The following is a 17,334-nucleotide window of genomic DNA, read 5'->3' on the forward strand; positions in this document are numbered from 1 at the left end:
TGAGTCTCAACAGAAAAATGGCTGTAAATGATCTGCTTTCTTCTCTCTGTCTTCTCACCCATCATTGAACCAGTGTGTGAGTGTGTGCTCTTCCACGTCTCCATATTTTCAGCATGAATCTCTTGTGTTCTTCTTTAGCACGTGTGGGCGGGTGTCTGTCTGTGTGTCTGTGTGTGTGTGTGTGTGTGGGTAAGTGACTGTTTGGGTGTGTGTCCAACGGCGGTCGCACATTCTGCATCACCATTCATCTCAATTTAACAGCGCTCAATTTGTGACTTGCTGCTGTGTGTGTGTGTGTGTGTGTGTGTGTGTGTGTGTGTGTGCGGCCATCAGAGCCTGTAGATGTATAAATCATTGGTCGAGATTACGGCTGTTTTATTATTCATGATGCAGGCCTTTTATTGTCAGCGATATTTATCTCTTTCCTATCTCCCATGACCTGCAAGAGAAAGAAGAAGGGAGGGAGGGAGGGAGGAGAAAGAGAAAGAGGGAGGAGGGAAAAGTCAGTGTGTTCCTGCAGTTGGAGGGGGTGGGAGGCTTTAGCTGAGCTGTACATAAATAAATTTGTTAAGTGGGCGGGTGTGGTTGAGTATTTGTGTGTGAGTGAGCCTGTGTGTTTTTTTGTGAGTGTTACCTTCGAATTCTCGCACCACAAGGCCCAAAAACCACACGCAGCAGTCCTGCATGACACATTTCTCTCTCTCCCTCTCTTTCGCTTTTCTTCCTCTTCACATATGCATCTCCTGCTCGTCTCTCGTGCTGCATTGTTTTTTTTTGTGACGTTTCTGGTTCTCTCTGTCTTTATTGCCATTGTAAAAGTTCGGTTTAGGGATGAATTCATTAAGAGTGCGTATGTATTTCCTATGATGTGAGTGAACGTGCACTATATTCATTCCTTCATAATCCTTTATAATATCATAATGGCAATCTGTTGGTACACTTTCTCTGAAACTCTGAAAGGAGTTAGTAATAAAATTCTACTTTATTCCAATGTTGGACATGATAGATTGATGTTTTATTGTGATAGTTGCTTATTTTGTTCCCTTTGGCCCAGTTTCAGCCTCTAGGGGCTCATTTTGTCTTTTTTTTTTTAGCAGAGTTGCTCTGACCTCCAGTGTTTACCGGACATGACTGAACAACCTTATCGTGAGACAAGAATCTTGATACTGACCGAATCTGCAAAACCTTTAATTACTGTATGTTCCATGACAACGGAGCAATAATTAGTATTTTCTGTAATATCTGTTCACAGCAACTAAAATACTGAGTTAAAGTTCGGGAAAGATCATGGTTAGGGTTAAATACATGCATGAAAGGCAGTTGCCCATGTCCAGTGGCAAACTCAGGCTATTTGAGGGGCAGGGGTGAAAAAACTAAAAGGTCAACTGGAAGGGCACCCAAGAGGGCACTTTTCTCCACTGGAGGGGCATCTTAGAGGGCACTTTATTGTCTTTTGCTCACTGAAAGGGCACCCTAGAGTGCACTTTTTCACATTTTCTCCACTGGAAGGTCACCCTGGAGGGCATTTCATCAGATTTTCTCCACTAGAATGGCACCCTAGAGGGTACTTTATTGTGTTTTCTCCACCATGGAGAGCACTTCTTCCTGTTATCTCCATTGGAAAGGCACCGGTAAAAATAATTTGTAAAATCATCCCTATATTTATTGCCAATTGACATGACTTTAATATTTAATGACTAATTTAATCTGTTGCAGAGTTTGTCTTTACAGACATACAACAAACCATTTTCAGGCAGAAAAAATACTTGACTCTTATAGACAAATTATTTAGAAAAGGCTCTGTTCTTTTAAACAATCTGCACAGCAACAACGATTCCTACATACATACATGAACATGAAAGCTTAGTTAAACCAACAATATCAAAATATAGTACATGAGGAGGAGGTTGGGGTGCAAATAGCACTGGCATGAGTGTATCAGTGAGTCAGGTCACTACAAACCTTTCTCCCAGCAGACATTTGGACTTAATAGTAAATAAGAAGAACAGCACACGTGTTATTAATAACATTAACTGTTCTATTCCGGTGTTCCAGTAAGTCATTAGAGTGTGCCAGCTTGAACAATGAAACTGAAGCAGCTCAGTGGAATTCAGCCATCATTCATTGTAATATTAACACCAGTCCTTTTCCTGCATGTTAAAACGTATTCTATGAAAAAGGCCCACAGCTGCAGCCTTACCTGCCTGGATATGATTGGACGTTACTAGTCAGCTGACAGCCACAAAGCTGTGACGGAGCCAGCAGTTTTGTGTAGCATGAATGAGTCAACTGATGCCAACCAGCTTCCTGAACTAAAGGCACGGTCACATTACATTTCTGAAAAAGGTTTCTTGTTTCGGATGCAGCTAATAATGAATTACTTCATAAATAAACATTCATCAGAGCGACCACAGACATTTTTTATATCATAATGGTGTCATAATTTTATTTATTTTTAAATTTGTTTAAACATATGTTGCCATTCTGAAATTATCTGTATCAGCAATGAGAAACCGGTAATTATTGGTTATCAGATTGGCTGAAAAACAGTCTATATTGCATCCCTAAAAATAAGAATAACATCTCCGTTTCCAAACACATCTCTGCAGTATTTTATTTGCCGTCCGAGCATAAGGCGAACTTTCACCTGCAAATCTGCCGGAGCTGGCAGGGAGATTTGTCCGTCCTTCAGGCTTCACTTGAAGTGAATGAGAGACGGAGTGAATATTTGTATTCCAGAAATATAATGTGATCATGCCTTTACGCTATGCTTCATTTCCTGTTTGTGTTCATGCTACCTTTCCACCAACCTCTGTGAAGTGTGAGAAGCCAGGGGATTATCATCACTGTAATAATCTGAAAAAATACAATTTTGTCAATTTAACCCTAACCCTTTTCTATCCGATGCATACCTGATGTCTGAAAACATTCATCATCTTGCATCCACTCCTCTTAGAGGTGCAGGAAGACGGCCTTTGGTCAACCTGCTTTCTCTGTGAAAGTAGTGAGGAAGTTGAATTCCACACCCACAAACATTAGAGACTCAGGAAGCTCTGGTGTTTAAAACCAGCCACCATGTATTATCATATTGTTTCTATTTATTATCTCACACGGATGGATCGTTATTTATTGTCCTGTTTTGTGCAAATGTATTTACTGTTCTGTAGTATTTTTGGTCTACCTGCAGAGAAAACAGATGCAAATTAGCTGTTAGCCAACTAATAAAATTATTTTTAATTGTGTGCTGTACCTGTAAAAATATTACCAAAAGCCTAAATTGAGTAGGTTGTTTGAGTAATTTGAGTAGAAGTAACTCAAGTATTTATTGTTAAGGTAACTTGGGTAAATTAAGTTAATTGAAGTGTGACTTGTGCAACAGTTGTCCAAACTTATTTAAAATGTGTGAACAGAACTGAAATGCATCTTATTTATACAAATGCTACCACCAAGTTTAAATTACTAAAGCAAATTATTAAACAGCTGATGTACAATAAAAACAATTTTTAATTAATTGATTATTAAAATGGTTATTTATTTATGTGACTAACATCAAATCTGTACACTTTGGGGGTCATTAAAACATTTTTGGATGTATACTGGGGCTTATTATGATTAATAATAATGGTAACATTTTTGTAATGATATAAAATCAATGAGTCAATAGAATTATATCACTAATACTTAAAATACTGCACGTATTTAAGTGCACTCAAAACAAACTTGCTTCAACAATTCATTCTTGTGTTTAATTCATGTGAATGAGTGACTCCAGTTAATTTATGTTAACTTACTTCTTTTATTAAGATGTGTTGTCAGGTTTTACAGTGTAAGACAGCGTACAGTGATTAAACCGAGCGCAGCCAGAATGTATCTGTAACCACAAAGATCATAAATCTTAAAGCTCTTCAATATGCTTGTAAAAACCAATAAAATGTCATTAAAACAATACTGGAAACGTGGCTGCTGAAGGAAGGACATGAAGGCGGCACTGCGATACGCTGCACAGCTGCTTCCAGTGTACACGAGGGGTGGCGCTGTTTTCCTTATAGGTTGAGTCATATACAAATAAATAATGTCAGCTTCCTCTGGGCTCTCTTTAATGTTCTTCTCTTGGGTTATAATTACTTTTTGATTCGTTTTTAAGTTCAACCAGATGAGTAATTATTAATAAAGATCTAAGACATAATTCTGCCTCACAGACATTTGGCGTGCATCTTCCTTTGGATATTCAAACCATTGCTACAAAATATTCAACCCGCACAGGTCCTGCTGGGTTTCATTTCATGTAGTGGGGCCATTTTAACTAAGTGGTCCCCAAGATACTGTCTCTGACTCTCTCTCTCTCTCTCTCTTTCTCTCTCTCTCTCTCTCTCTCCACTCCACACACACACAGTCATGTGGAACTAAAGAGGAGCATGTGTTGCAGGTCAGCCTCCCTTTCACCTCACAGGTGGCAGTCACAGCTGTTCACACACACACACACACACACACATCTGCAGTATGGAGCCCCCTGGTGAAGCACTGACGCAGTTTTCACTACTGGCAGTCCTATTCTTATATTTAGACTTTTTAATATTCACACTGACACAACAGTTTATTTTATTGCAAAATGTTTTGTATGAAATATGATGAATTAATACACTTTCTGCCATTCGTTTGTCTACCTGTCGAGGAGAAATAGTGGCTGATAGGTGTAATGTATTCTGCACAAAGCCGCTGGCAGCGCCTCTGCAGACTGACAGCACAACACCTCACATCAACACTGGCAGCATTACAGTAAAACTAAGCAGTACAGTACAACAGTCTAACTGTGGATATTGCTGTCACCTCTGCATCTGCCTTTCTTCCCCTCTCTCCACATAATACAACACAATGAACTTTAATAAAGACAATATTCCTTTGCTGTGCGGGTCTGGACCTCAAATAATGAAAAATATTGATTTGAAACATCTTTAAGTCGATATTACTCTCTGTCATCAGGGAGCATGGACAGGAGCCCCGAGTCAAATTGCCATTCTGAAGCTTACAGCACCATCTAGTGGCTGATGATGATGTTGAATGGTTGAAGGCTTGTTTATGTATGATAAGAGATGATTTGTTGGTTTGTTTTTAACATCTAATGTGTATGTTTGTGCATTAATCGCACATTTAGTGTGAGGTTGTTGTGTATCACCTGAAACAAAACCCTATTGCTATACTACTATAAATGTGCACAGATTTCCTCTTGCAATCTTAGAATCTAAAAGCATCCCTCATATGGAAAACCTAAACCATTATTATTTATCTCGTATTATTCCAGTTAAAGGCAATTTATTTTGCCTGATTCAACGTAAAAAGCTGAAACCTTCATTTTCGACAAAGTAATGACCCTGTCCACTGAATCTGAAGTGGTTGTTGGCGGCTGGTTTCTTTATCTTTTTATTATCGTTATTATTTTTTAACTAGTTAGAAAGGTTGGCAAGATCACACGCGTTAGCAACTCACAGTCACCAGCTGATGTTACTTTTAGGTCCTGTGCAGCAGTGACGCATGTAGAACATGTAATGATAGCACAGACACAGATGGAAAATGTTCTTCAGTCTGTGAATATACAGTAATATACCAGTGGGGAATATTACACTCTGTATGTCATCAGACCACCAGAAACATCAGGAGTATATTGACTAGAGACATATAAAGCAGGGAGTATGTACTGTATTAATCACATGTGAAAATGAACGACTGGTTTAGGGACCGTACACTGTAAAACAGCATATCTTAATAAAATAGGTAAGCTAACAAAACTTAATCCTTTTTGAATCACTCATTCCCATGACTTAAACCCAAATAAAAAATGAACTGTTAAAAAAAGGTTTTGAGTGAACTAGTTTGTTCCATTGACACATTTTCTTTAAGTTGACTTCATATTCTTCCGATAATGAAAGCCCCGAAGCCCCAGAATTAATTGGTTACCATTTTGATAATAGATTAATTGTACATTGTTGTTATCGTAATTTGCTTTAGTGGAATAAAACTGAGTAAATTCAATTTAAGAAATGAAAAGAAAAGAAAGAAAAAACAGTGTAAACAGTAAAAGTAGGGAAATAATAACTAAGTTGTTGTTTTTTTAGGTATCTGTTTACTGGAACTTTTTACTTCTAGTGTCTACATTTTCACACAAATATCTGTACTTTCTACCCCTTACATTTTCAAAAGAGGCTTGTTACTTTTGTTCTATTGGAATTGAGGTGAATTGTCCATTTTTATTTTTATTTTGTATAATATCATGCATGTCCGACGTAACACAATGAAAACAACATAAAAGACGTAACAAGACAAACAAGACAAGAGAGGAAGACTCGACCCTATTTTAAGTTTCAGCTTTGCACAGAAACAGCAGACAGAAAAGAGAAACCAAGAGAATACTTTTTACTTTTAAAGAAGTACTTGAGTAAAGAAGTTGAACCAGAACTTCCACTTTGACTGGAGCCTTTTTTTACACAAGTATCTGTACTTCTACTTGAGTAAAGAATGTGTGTACCACCACAAATAATGGCATGGCAACAGTAGCAGAACTGATAAATCACAGCTCAGAAAGTTGACTCATTTTGTTATTGTATGTTTGAGCATTCAGCCCGATGAAGGTCTTGTGACTGAAAGCTTGACTTTCTTATACTTACGTGCACAGAGCCTTTCCATCCTCCATGTGAGCCTTCTTACACCTTAGCCTTGAAACAGATTTTGAAAACCATTTCAAGCCAACAGAAGCCTCAGATGTTCCCATGGCCTAAAAGTTTCAAGAGTGATGATAAAGGTGGAAAAAGGTGGGTGAGGCTTTGTAAGTGTCGGCCTACTGTAAGTGTAGGTGATGATGAGCTCCGACTGTAGTCAGTGGAGGATGTGGTTTTACAAAGAAACATTCATTTTTCTCTTCAGCCTTTTGTGATATTGTGTACCTGACTGAATAAAACACGTGGGATGGCACTTACCAGCCTGAGAACTGTATAGTTTCACTCTCCCTCCTACCCTTTCCTTTAAAGTTATAGCTATGTAACATTTGAAAAAGGAGAAATTGCACATTTTTCTTCTTAACTCACACTTCCTCAAGTCGGTACACTGCCTGAGTTTTTCCACTACAGCTTTAATTGACCAGTAGCCTATGATGGTTGATGTTTTAGACATGAGTAGTGGCGAACTCAGGCTGTTCGAGGGGCTGAGGCAGGAAAAATAAAAGTTGCGATGCATTTATGGTGAAACAACTTAGTCAGGATTAGAATTAGCACTTTACGCGAGTCAGGAGCCCGTCTTGATTTTAAGGAGCGTTAGAAGAGAGCGTCATTCATTTCTGTAAAGAAATCTAAATGAAATTGTTATTTTTAAAGTTCAGGTTATTATTTAGGATCTAAAGTTTGAAGACGTGAACACAAGCTGTATTAATTATTAATTAATGTAAAGTTTCTAAATCTCTGGTTTTTGTTCTGTACTGTTATTATTATGCATTGAATATACTATGAAATATCCATAAAATATGTCATAGTCAGGGCTCATCAGTATCATGTCATCATGTGGTCTATATTCAGACAGCAGTACTGTAGTGCTGTTGCCCAGGCCTACAAATCCTGTTCTTGAGATAAAGAAAACCTGTTTGCTTGGTCCAGACCCAAACAAAAGCGACATGATTTTAACGTTTTTTCCAGTGAAAATAAAAATTGTGACTAATTGTGACTCTTACAGCAACTGCAATAACTGTCAGTCTGTCAACATTTTCTGAAGAGAACTTCAGTGCGCTTGCAGCAGAACATTTTCATTTGGAAATTTTGAAATAATGGAAAAGTTGAAGCGCCAAAGCAAATTGAAGTGTGTGGCCTGTAAATAGTTAAAGTGTCAGTTGATATGCAGGCAGCAAACAGCAGATCAAATATCAGCTGAAGAACTGTCATTTTTTAAATGTTGGCTGGCTAAACCACAAATTAAGGCTTTTGATGTAAACTGCTTTACAGGAAACACAATTGCTGTGAATATGTGTAGTAGGCAATTCCTAGTGGAAGCCCTGCTGTAAACAAATGGCTGCAAATTGCCTGACATGCCACTAGCCAAAGAATCCACTACCCAAAAAGAATAGATGCAAATTATCCCACAGTTGGTGCGGTCAGATAATTCCGCCCTATTATCATTTGTTCTTCTGTAAGCACGTACTGGAACATTACAGAGCAATAAAAAAAGAGCTGGAATAAAGGGATTCTGGGAAAGTGTCCAATGCTAGCGCTGCAGAAAACGCAATGGATGGTCTGACAATAGCCCGCGTGCCGCTGAGAGACTATAATCAGGCACCGGCAGAGTGCCTGTGTGCCTGCGCCGTCAGACAGCGGGAGGCACTGCGACATGACAGGCTGCAGACAGGTTGACTGGGGAGGGGAGAACCCCCCCCTCTCAACCTGACAACACGGTTCATGTGACTGTGGGAGCATTGGAGGCCAGAGACAACACAGATCCTACCAGAACCTTCCAGCTCTTCCGCTAATGCACATCAGCGTCGCGCACAGAGGGATATACGCCAGGGCTCAACTGCTTCCTTTTTATTCCCAGAGCCAATATTTGTGCTGATATCCTATGTCTCCATAATTGTAATCATTACACTAACAACTATAATATGAGTTTACACAACAAATAGCTAGCTTGCGGCGGATGACTCACTTTGCGGTGCCGGAAAAATCACTGACCTTTATGTTTAACTTATTGGGTCTACATTGTGACAGAAAGATCTGACGAGTGGTCTTTGCCAGGAGCAATGCGACAGCAATATGTCAACAGTGGTCGGTAGTGGATGGAAAAATAAACATTCCTCTTATAATCTAGGATATGTCAGGGGATATCATGATACGCTTTGTAAATCAAAAACAGGCTTCCAATTCATTACAGAAATTATAGCGTTACAGTCTATTTTAAGACGCGGCAACATGTGGCCAACCAACAAGTGTTTTTCAAACGCCTGCTGAAATGTCAATTATAGCGGGTCCAGCTGGATTCCTCTCCTGGCCGTTGTCTACTTCCTCTGAAATCTGCCATCATCCCTGGGACTTGTGGACCGGAATGTTTGGCCTTGTGTCTTGCCAGCACAGATTTAGTCGAGTTATTAACAAGATCTGCTTTTGGCAGGCGTGTACAGCAAACAACAGTCTCAAGTAGGGCAAGTGTATGGGGCAGATCATGAGATAACATTAGCTTATCTGATGCAGCAGATTCACTGATAGAGGCCTTTGAAGGTGTATGCTTATATACAGGACAACATGCCAAGCTAAGAATTGAGATTTATGCTAACATTTAAATGTGGGAATTCTTGTTAATGTACAGTACAATTTCTTTTATGCTTTCAAGTCTGATTGAACTCCAAGAGCCACAGTTATTGTGTCTTACTTATTACTCTCCAGTCTATTCAGTGTTTCCCTAAAGCATATAGTGGCAGCCCTGACAGCTGCAGCAGCAATGCTTTGTTTTCAGTTTCATGTTAGATGCAGTTACACACTGGTATCTAAACCTGACATGTCTGCTCACTCTAATTCTCCACTACCTGACAGTCTGGTTTTCCCACTCCGACTATTACTGAGCCAGTCTGGTAGTGTGCCGAATGATGAATTTGTAACCTTTGTAATTACTGAAAATCACATTAATTGAGACAGCCAGCAGGTTGTAGTGACTGCTTAGCACTACTGGCTCACACAATTGGTAGACTGATCATGTAAGGGATTTAGATTTGTCAAATGACACATGATTATAACACAGTCATAATTCATAAAATGTGATTCAAAGACTATTTTGAAGCACAATATGGAACAACATGGTGAATGTTGAATATTTAACTACTGGCAGAGACCACGTAATGTAGATCAAATCAATATTATGACATTGGGCACCCTGATAGATCACCTGGTAGAACACGCTCGGTGTACAAAGGCTGAGACCTTACAGCAGCGGCTCGGGTTTGATTCCAACTCCTTGCTGCATGTCACCCGTTGTCTCGTGATACTCGGGATTTCTAAATGCAAGGCAGTTGCTTGAAAGGCGCGATAGCGGCCACTAACATACATGCAACGCTTACTTCAGGACACTCCTCACCTGAAACAATGCTCTCCCCTCCCATTGTCCTCTGCAGTGGAACAAACTGGAGATATAGTGAATCACTTTGTAACCCGAGGAGAGCTTTTTAAAACGTTCACAGTGGATGTCTCAAACAATGTTGTATGGTACGACGGTGTTTACAACTTCTGTATCACCGCCTTAAAGATGTTGGATTGGTTATGAAATGCAGTTTTTTTAGCTCTCTAATAGTTTCCACCCAGTTTTAGCCTCAGTATGTATTGAGCGAAGCGTTTAGAGACTGGCTTCCCCCTCACTTTCCTATCCATTTTCAGCTGCTCCTATCTAATAAAGGCAATAAAAGCTCAAAAAGTAATCTCTAAAAATATATTATAATATTAATAAGAGTAGTTTTTACATCAATATGAAAAATGTATACATTTCAGGAACAAAATAATCTAAATATGTGATGGTGATCATCAAAACAACACTTTTTCTTTGTTAACAACATTTTGTTCAAAATCCTTAAGTAACGTAGGATCAATTCATCTTGATAGATGTCAGTCTAATGGAGACCATTTTGATGAAGACATGCAACAGACAGTAGGACAGTGAGAAAGTAACAAATATGTGGGGGGGGGGGATCCAACGTGTCTGTCTGCCTTGTGTCTCCACTCCTTCTTAACTGGTCCAGAGGTTACATTAATTGAATTCATTCCAATTTGAAATAATTGGGGGGGAAAAAAGATGCTTATAACCCCAGAACTTGCCTGAAAATGGTTAGTTTTCCTTAGGTGCACTGCAGACAGGAACAGCTAATTCAGCATAGTTTTAATGGTGCCAATTTGCCCAAATGGTAAGAAGTGTAGGCTAAAAACACAGCACTCAAGTAGCACACTGCTAACTCACTGAGGCTACGTCCACAATACTATGTTTTAGTTAGTTACGTTTTGCTACGTTTGCGCCTAGCGTTGTTTTCAAACGTGTTGCGTTTAAGTCTGGACGGCCATAAAACAGACTTTCAGAATCGATCACTGATTGGGACTCAACAGTCAGTAATTCGTCACAACCCTGTCCCAGAACCCCTTTCCAGAAGAACCTAAGCATGACTTATTCCTTGAGAACCAGTGGTAAAGTTAACATGGATAACCAATTAAGGTTACAGCCGTTGCTGGATTTGCTGTCTATGCTATCAGCTGTAAGCAATAACAAAAATGAGCGTACCTGAGGATGCACATTGTATTAACATTACCTGAGTGACAAGGGAAGATTCAGAAAACCACTAATGCTTTTGGACTATCCCGACAAGTTGTTTCAGTCATTGTCCGACACCCTGTAAGGCTGTATCATGGGCGCAAACTATATCAAAACAACAAATACAGAGCCCAAAGTGAAAGATACTATCTTCGACTTCTACCAAACACATGGAACGCCACAATGCTTGGAACTGCACACAGCGAAGTAAAGCAACCCCCAGCCAAATCCTCAAGACTACATCAACAGAAAGGGGACGCATTCTTTGGACGTACAAGCGCTGTTTCATGTTACATGTTTCAGTGTTGTCAATAATAATGGAATGCTTTTGATTCACTGATGTTTAAATGTTTGCTTGTATAAGATAGCTTTGGTTAGCCTGCTGTTTGTCTGTTCAGCCATTCTGCATGTTATCTAGCATTAGCCTCATAAGCTAAAATACTGTTAGCATTTAGCAGTACAGTTAGATACAATAGTATTGTAAAGTGCTGTCTGAGGAGAGACCCACATTGGACCCCTGCTGTAACATACAGTGAGAGTCATATGTTTTACTCAAGTTTTACTTCTGTGGGTTCAAAAAAGGAAAATTCCAAACTCCAAAGAGATGCTTTATAAACTTCATAAACGCAAGACATCAGCCAGAACTTAGGACCCAGTGCGGTTAAAAATGGGAGATAATCAGCTTATAGCCAGCACTTAAAACTTTTCACAGACCATTTGCTTGAAACTGCCTAATATGGAAACCAATGTATATTTATGTCGTTGGTCAATCAAGTTCTAGGCTTGTTGACCTCTGAAGCAAACAGAGTGGATGATACTTTATTTCTAATTAGCATCCACTCAGCCAAGTGTCCTTTTCATTTAAAGAGTTGAGTAAACTGTTAGTCGACAAGAAGAGTCTTCGTCGACCAACTTTTCATTAGTTGGACCTTCGCAGAAAAGCAGGTGTCAGACAGGAGCCTTGTCACTGGGACTAAAGTATCAGGAGATTGTTGCAACACGGACCTTTTCTTTTAACACAGCATTGCTAAAAACAAAGGTATCGAATGAAGTACTCTATTGATATCAGTAACACATTAAAAATACTAGTATTGGTACTAGTAATTTTAAAAAAATTTAAAACAATAACCAGCCATAATCCTCTCATAATCAGTTCTCTTCCCTGGAAGGCTTTTAATCTGAAGCAGCTGTAGGAAGTTGAATATGCACCAGCGGCAAACGAACTTGCAAACTGCAAAAAGCTAACACTCCAAGCGAAACAAACAAATCACACATTCAGCAAGAACTTGTCTGACCTCATAAAAGAAGCGCGAACGTGACAGTATTTTAATCTTTACTGTTTTAAATGCATGCAGCATCAACGCAGGTTTACTGTTACACTGCAACGTACGGCCCCCAACCCTGCTCCCATGAATTCTGCGTCCTCACCTCCAGGTAGAGCGGGGAGCTGGAGCCGTGGTTCATCCTCTGGGCCAGCTGGTCCCGCTGCAGGATGCACTCCTCCAGGTGGATGACGTTTGGGTGCTGGCTTTGGATGCTGCTGAGGGCCCAGAACTCCCGCAGGGCCAGCTCCACATTTTCTGGAGAGTGGCAGCGGATTTTCTTCACCGCCACCCGGGCCCCTGTGCACTTCACTACTGCCTCATAGACCACGCCGTAACTGCCACGCCCCACCTCCTGGATCAGCTCGTACTTCGGCTGGCTGCTTACCATCCTAGTCCTCACTGTGGACAAAGAACATGGGCTTCATATTCTACTGATTCTGTTTGTGTTTAGTTTACGCAGCAGTGCTGTACATTCACTTACATGCAGTATAATTCATTCTTAAGTTCAGCCAAAGCTAGTATAAGGTCAAAGCAGTCTGAGCTAGCCTGATCACAAAGTGTGTATCTTACAGTCAGAGTCCTCGTACGAAAGTCCCTCTTTGTCTTTCCTTGCCGAGTCATGGTGGAAGGATACATAGTACTAGCTGTAAGGGCCCCTAGGTTCTGGAATTCCCTGCCTGCCCCCAGAAATCAGGCTTGTCACTATATTACCTGCTTTTAAATGTTTGCTAAAATGCTTGATGTCTGTAAAGTTCGGTGTTGTTGCCGTGTACTTTTATTTTCACATTTTAACTATGTCAGTGGTTCCCAACATGGTGGGCAGGACCCCCACTAGGGGTCGCCACAGCTTCACGGGGGGGGGGGGGGGGCTCACAAGGGTTTTTTTTTCTGTTTACAGGCATGGGGGAAAAAAAGGAGACAAATGTATCATGCTTAAGTTGTGGGTGGAAACTGTTTTAATATCCGTGTCTAGCTCGTTGTTGCCTTTGCTGCTAGCTGTATTAGCATCCACAGACTCCTCTTTTGCCGCATAGTGTCCACCATGCCCATCTTACCAGGGCGAGTGTTACCATTTGGTGGTGCTACACTGGACTTCATTCTGTCTGACAGATCTTACAAATGGCTAGACTTTGGTCCAAATGTTCCTTCTGATAGAATCCTAATGTCTCCTAACTTTAGACTTTAGATTTGATGGTGCACTGGAAACCATGTCAAGAGCACATATATAAGAACAAAAATGAGAGAACCTACATTATACACTACTGCACACACTGTTAGCACCCTGAAAATGACTGCATGTCCAAGGTAACCACTACGCACAATACTCCTAAAAACAATAAATACAACATAATAAATAAAAAATCGCACACCTTAGAGCCACAACAATAACCAGTGTTAAACTGACACCTCATTTCACAAACTGGTTTCTGTTCCAGGGTTATCATGTTACCTTGTTGAGGTGTTTAATGACTTTATGCCCCTGCACATGCACATGTCACACCAGAAGACATTCCAAGACGTTGTTACACAGCTGAAAGCATGCACTGCAAAGCAGTTTGCACTTAAAATGGGAAGTGTGAGGCTTACCTCACCAGAAGAGGTCAAATCATATCATCAGTTTCATGCATCCTTATTATGTAGTTACATAACCCTCATATACCTGCCAGCCCAGAAAACAGCACAAGGGCTGGAATAATAATTATTATCATAATCAGGTAAGTTTTCAAACCAACAGTTACGTAATCAGATCACATTTAATGTTTGATGACATGATACAGAGAATAGAAGCAAGTCTTCATATGTGATACACTGAGAATGTTTATGCTTGTCACATTTATAATGGACAAATGCCCTGATTGTTGTTGATTTATTTTCTGTTAATTGACTAATCAATTAATGGACAGATTGTTTTGAGATTACTTTGAATGAAAGTGATCATCATTACTGTTAGTCTTCTACACACAGATAGATAAATACTTTATTTATCCTGAGGGAAATTCTAATACTACACATAGTATTAATACAATATTATTAATAAGTTCAGTTCTAACAGTAATAATAACACTATTATTAAAAACCTACATATGTAAGTGTTGTTTTGGCCAATTCAATGAGATATATTATATATATATATATATATATATATATATAATATATGCTGGCTACATTGATCCCCAATTAATGAAGAGTGGGTCTTCATTTATACATCATCTCTTAAATCACATTACTCAATCTACTGAACTACTGTTTCCAAGAAGTGACTATGGGAAACATAAGATTATCGAATTACCAAACCTCTGCAAAACATCAAGTTAGCACTGCAACGAACTCAAATTGCTAGCCCACCATACTCGAAACGACTGGACGACCACTCACTGACAGTGCTCAAACTCTCCCCAGCACCTGCCTGCACTGGCTGTACACTGGACACATCCTGAAACTTCATTCCAATGTAAAGATACTTGACAGTGTCAGCTTTGGAGGTAATAAACATCTCTAATAAGTCGGAAGCGAAACGCTGCTGCCCTGACAGAAAGAGCGATAGCCAGCATGCTAACGGGCTAATTAGACATCCAGTCGCCTGATTGGCTAACAGGCTAACAGGCTAACAGCTATGTGGCCTGGCCACCGCCAGCTAACGATGTTGTTGGTTGGCTAACGTTAGCTAATCACGTTAACACCCGCTAACAAAGAGTCCAGCTCTCTCCAGCACCATCGACATGTAGCTCTGCATCTAGCTTACATAATTCAAACCTAAAACAAGTCCATGGCTCTCAAACTGTCCTAACGCTGGGGGACGGAGGAGGCGTGCACGGTAAGCACTGGCTATTGACAGGTTATTGTCCTGTGTGTGTGTGTGCGTGTGTGTGTGCGTGTGTTTATGTGCCATCCAGAAATTCAACCAGATTCCTCACAACACACACCTGCGAGCCAAGTAGACAAGTAGCCACAGCAGACAAGACAATAGTCTAAATGTAGAAAAGGCTGCGGGTGTTACGCTGCAAGTTGTCATGTTTTCAGTCTCACCTTTGAATCGTTTCTCCGGGGTTCATTTGTTGTCTTCCTCACTCTCCCTGGCAGCCATTACCGCCGCACACGCTCTGCTCGCACAGTCAAACCGAGGAGGTTTTGTCAAACACTGGACGTGAGAGCGTGCAGCTGCTGAGCAGCGCAGCGCAGAGGTGGCCGAGATCACACGACTTCCGGCTACACATTTCAAAATAAATTCCCTTTTTGTGAAGAACAATAGAACAATGTGTAAATGCTAGAGAACTTCAGGACACACAAACTAATATTTTCCGAATGAGCTTACATCCAGTATCCAGTATGAATTACATATATATAAATAATGTCATATTTTAATGTAGTCAATAGCAGAAACTTTCATTCATTTAAAACAGAATTTAGCTCACCATTTTATTATGTATTACTTATGACATATATAAATTGTGTATATATATATATATTTTGTTTTTATAAGTAGCATAAAGGGAACTACAATCTGAATTTAATTGCACAAACTTGCATGTTTAATGACCACTAATAATGAATAATTAAATTACATTGTATCCTTGTATTATGTTGAATTTATGCTCATATAAATGAATTAAGGCACAATGAAAATAACAACTTTCCAGTACCAAAGGCATTACATTACTTCCATTTCATGATCTTTTGCAAACAATTATTAAGTTACAGAATACATGTAGGCAAGTAAAATAACTTAAATACTAAATATGATTTTACCAGATAATATAATAACTTTGCAAGTATCATTACACTGAACAGAATCATATTCACTATATTGGAAGTTGATGCCAGGACTTTTGTAACTTAAAAGTTTAAACGTGTCTGTTTTACAGTAACATATCTATTATTTAACAATATCGCTAATAACTTCTTTTTCCCATAGGGGACAAATTTGTACACTCTATTTTGAAGGAAATTCACAGCACTTGGCCGGACCCTAGGTAGAATCTGGGTGGCTTTATGTAGTTCCCCATATTTGTTCTGTAAAATGCGGACACCCTCTGCCCTCCTCCTCAAACCGAACTGTCACTAACAAGGGGGTGGACACAATAACAAGAACACCTGCACACATCTGTGCAATGAAATGCAAGGACCCTGTCACTCTTCCTGAAGCTTAGACTTTGACATTTCTGTTGAGAAAATGAAACAGAAGAGTTTGGGTTGCCTAATGATAATAATAATTGATTGTATAATAATAAAAAGAAATAGCTAGATCTTGAGATTCTTTAGATTAAGTGTAAAAGTATGAAATTGTATTTATTTCCACTGATGTTCCAGTCAAAGTAAGGCTGGAAATTAATTTTGGCCATTTGCCTTAGATAAAGATTCTCGATAAAATTTGATGGGGTCTCCCAATCACATATTAAATGATTTGCAACCAAAGCATTTATTGACCGATGCCAGGCACAATACCATGAAAAGCACAACAGCTTTTTCTCCAAGATTTCATATGTATCTTGTGGTCTTCATCAGTGAGTTTGCCAAGTTGTCATGGAAATAGCTTGGTTCCATACATAGGTTGCATGGTGATACGAACTGAGCTTTCACTATGACAACTGAGCAAACGCTATCTGCTGAAGAAAATGGCAAAATGTGGTCGAAAACTCTGGAAAATGCTGGTAAGTGCACCTTGAGTTAACATTTCCTTTTTGTATGTTTTAGGCTTCATTAT

The 17,334-nt window shown here is 39.5% G+C and overlaps 1 protein-coding gene across 1 annotated transcript in view; it reads right to left on the reverse strand.

Moving 5' to 3' along the window:
* Positions 1-15,813, reverse strand: part of pdik1l (PDLIM1 interacting kinase 1 like) — a 23,147-nt gene extending 7,334 nt beyond the window's left edge. Inside the window, exons 1-2 of the mRNA XM_035681166.1 lie at positions 15,660-15,813; positions 12,736-13,031 (exon numbers count right to left, since the gene is read on the reverse strand). Coding sequence (XP_035537059.1) covers positions 12,736-13,020 — 285 coding nt within the window. The 5' untranslated portion in view covers positions 13,021-13,031; positions 15,660-15,813. The remainder of the gene's footprint in view (positions 1-12,735; positions 13,032-15,659) is intronic.
* Positions 15,814-17,334: the final 1,521 nt, after the last annotated feature.

Source organism: Morone saxatilis, unplaced genomic scaffold, assembly GCF_004916995.1.
Source record: "Morone saxatilis isolate NCDOM2014 unplaced genomic scaffold, NCSU_SB_2.0 Contig9, whole genome shotgun sequence".
Classification (NCBI taxonomy): Eukaryota; Metazoa; Chordata; class Actinopteri; family Moronidae; genus Morone; species Morone saxatilis.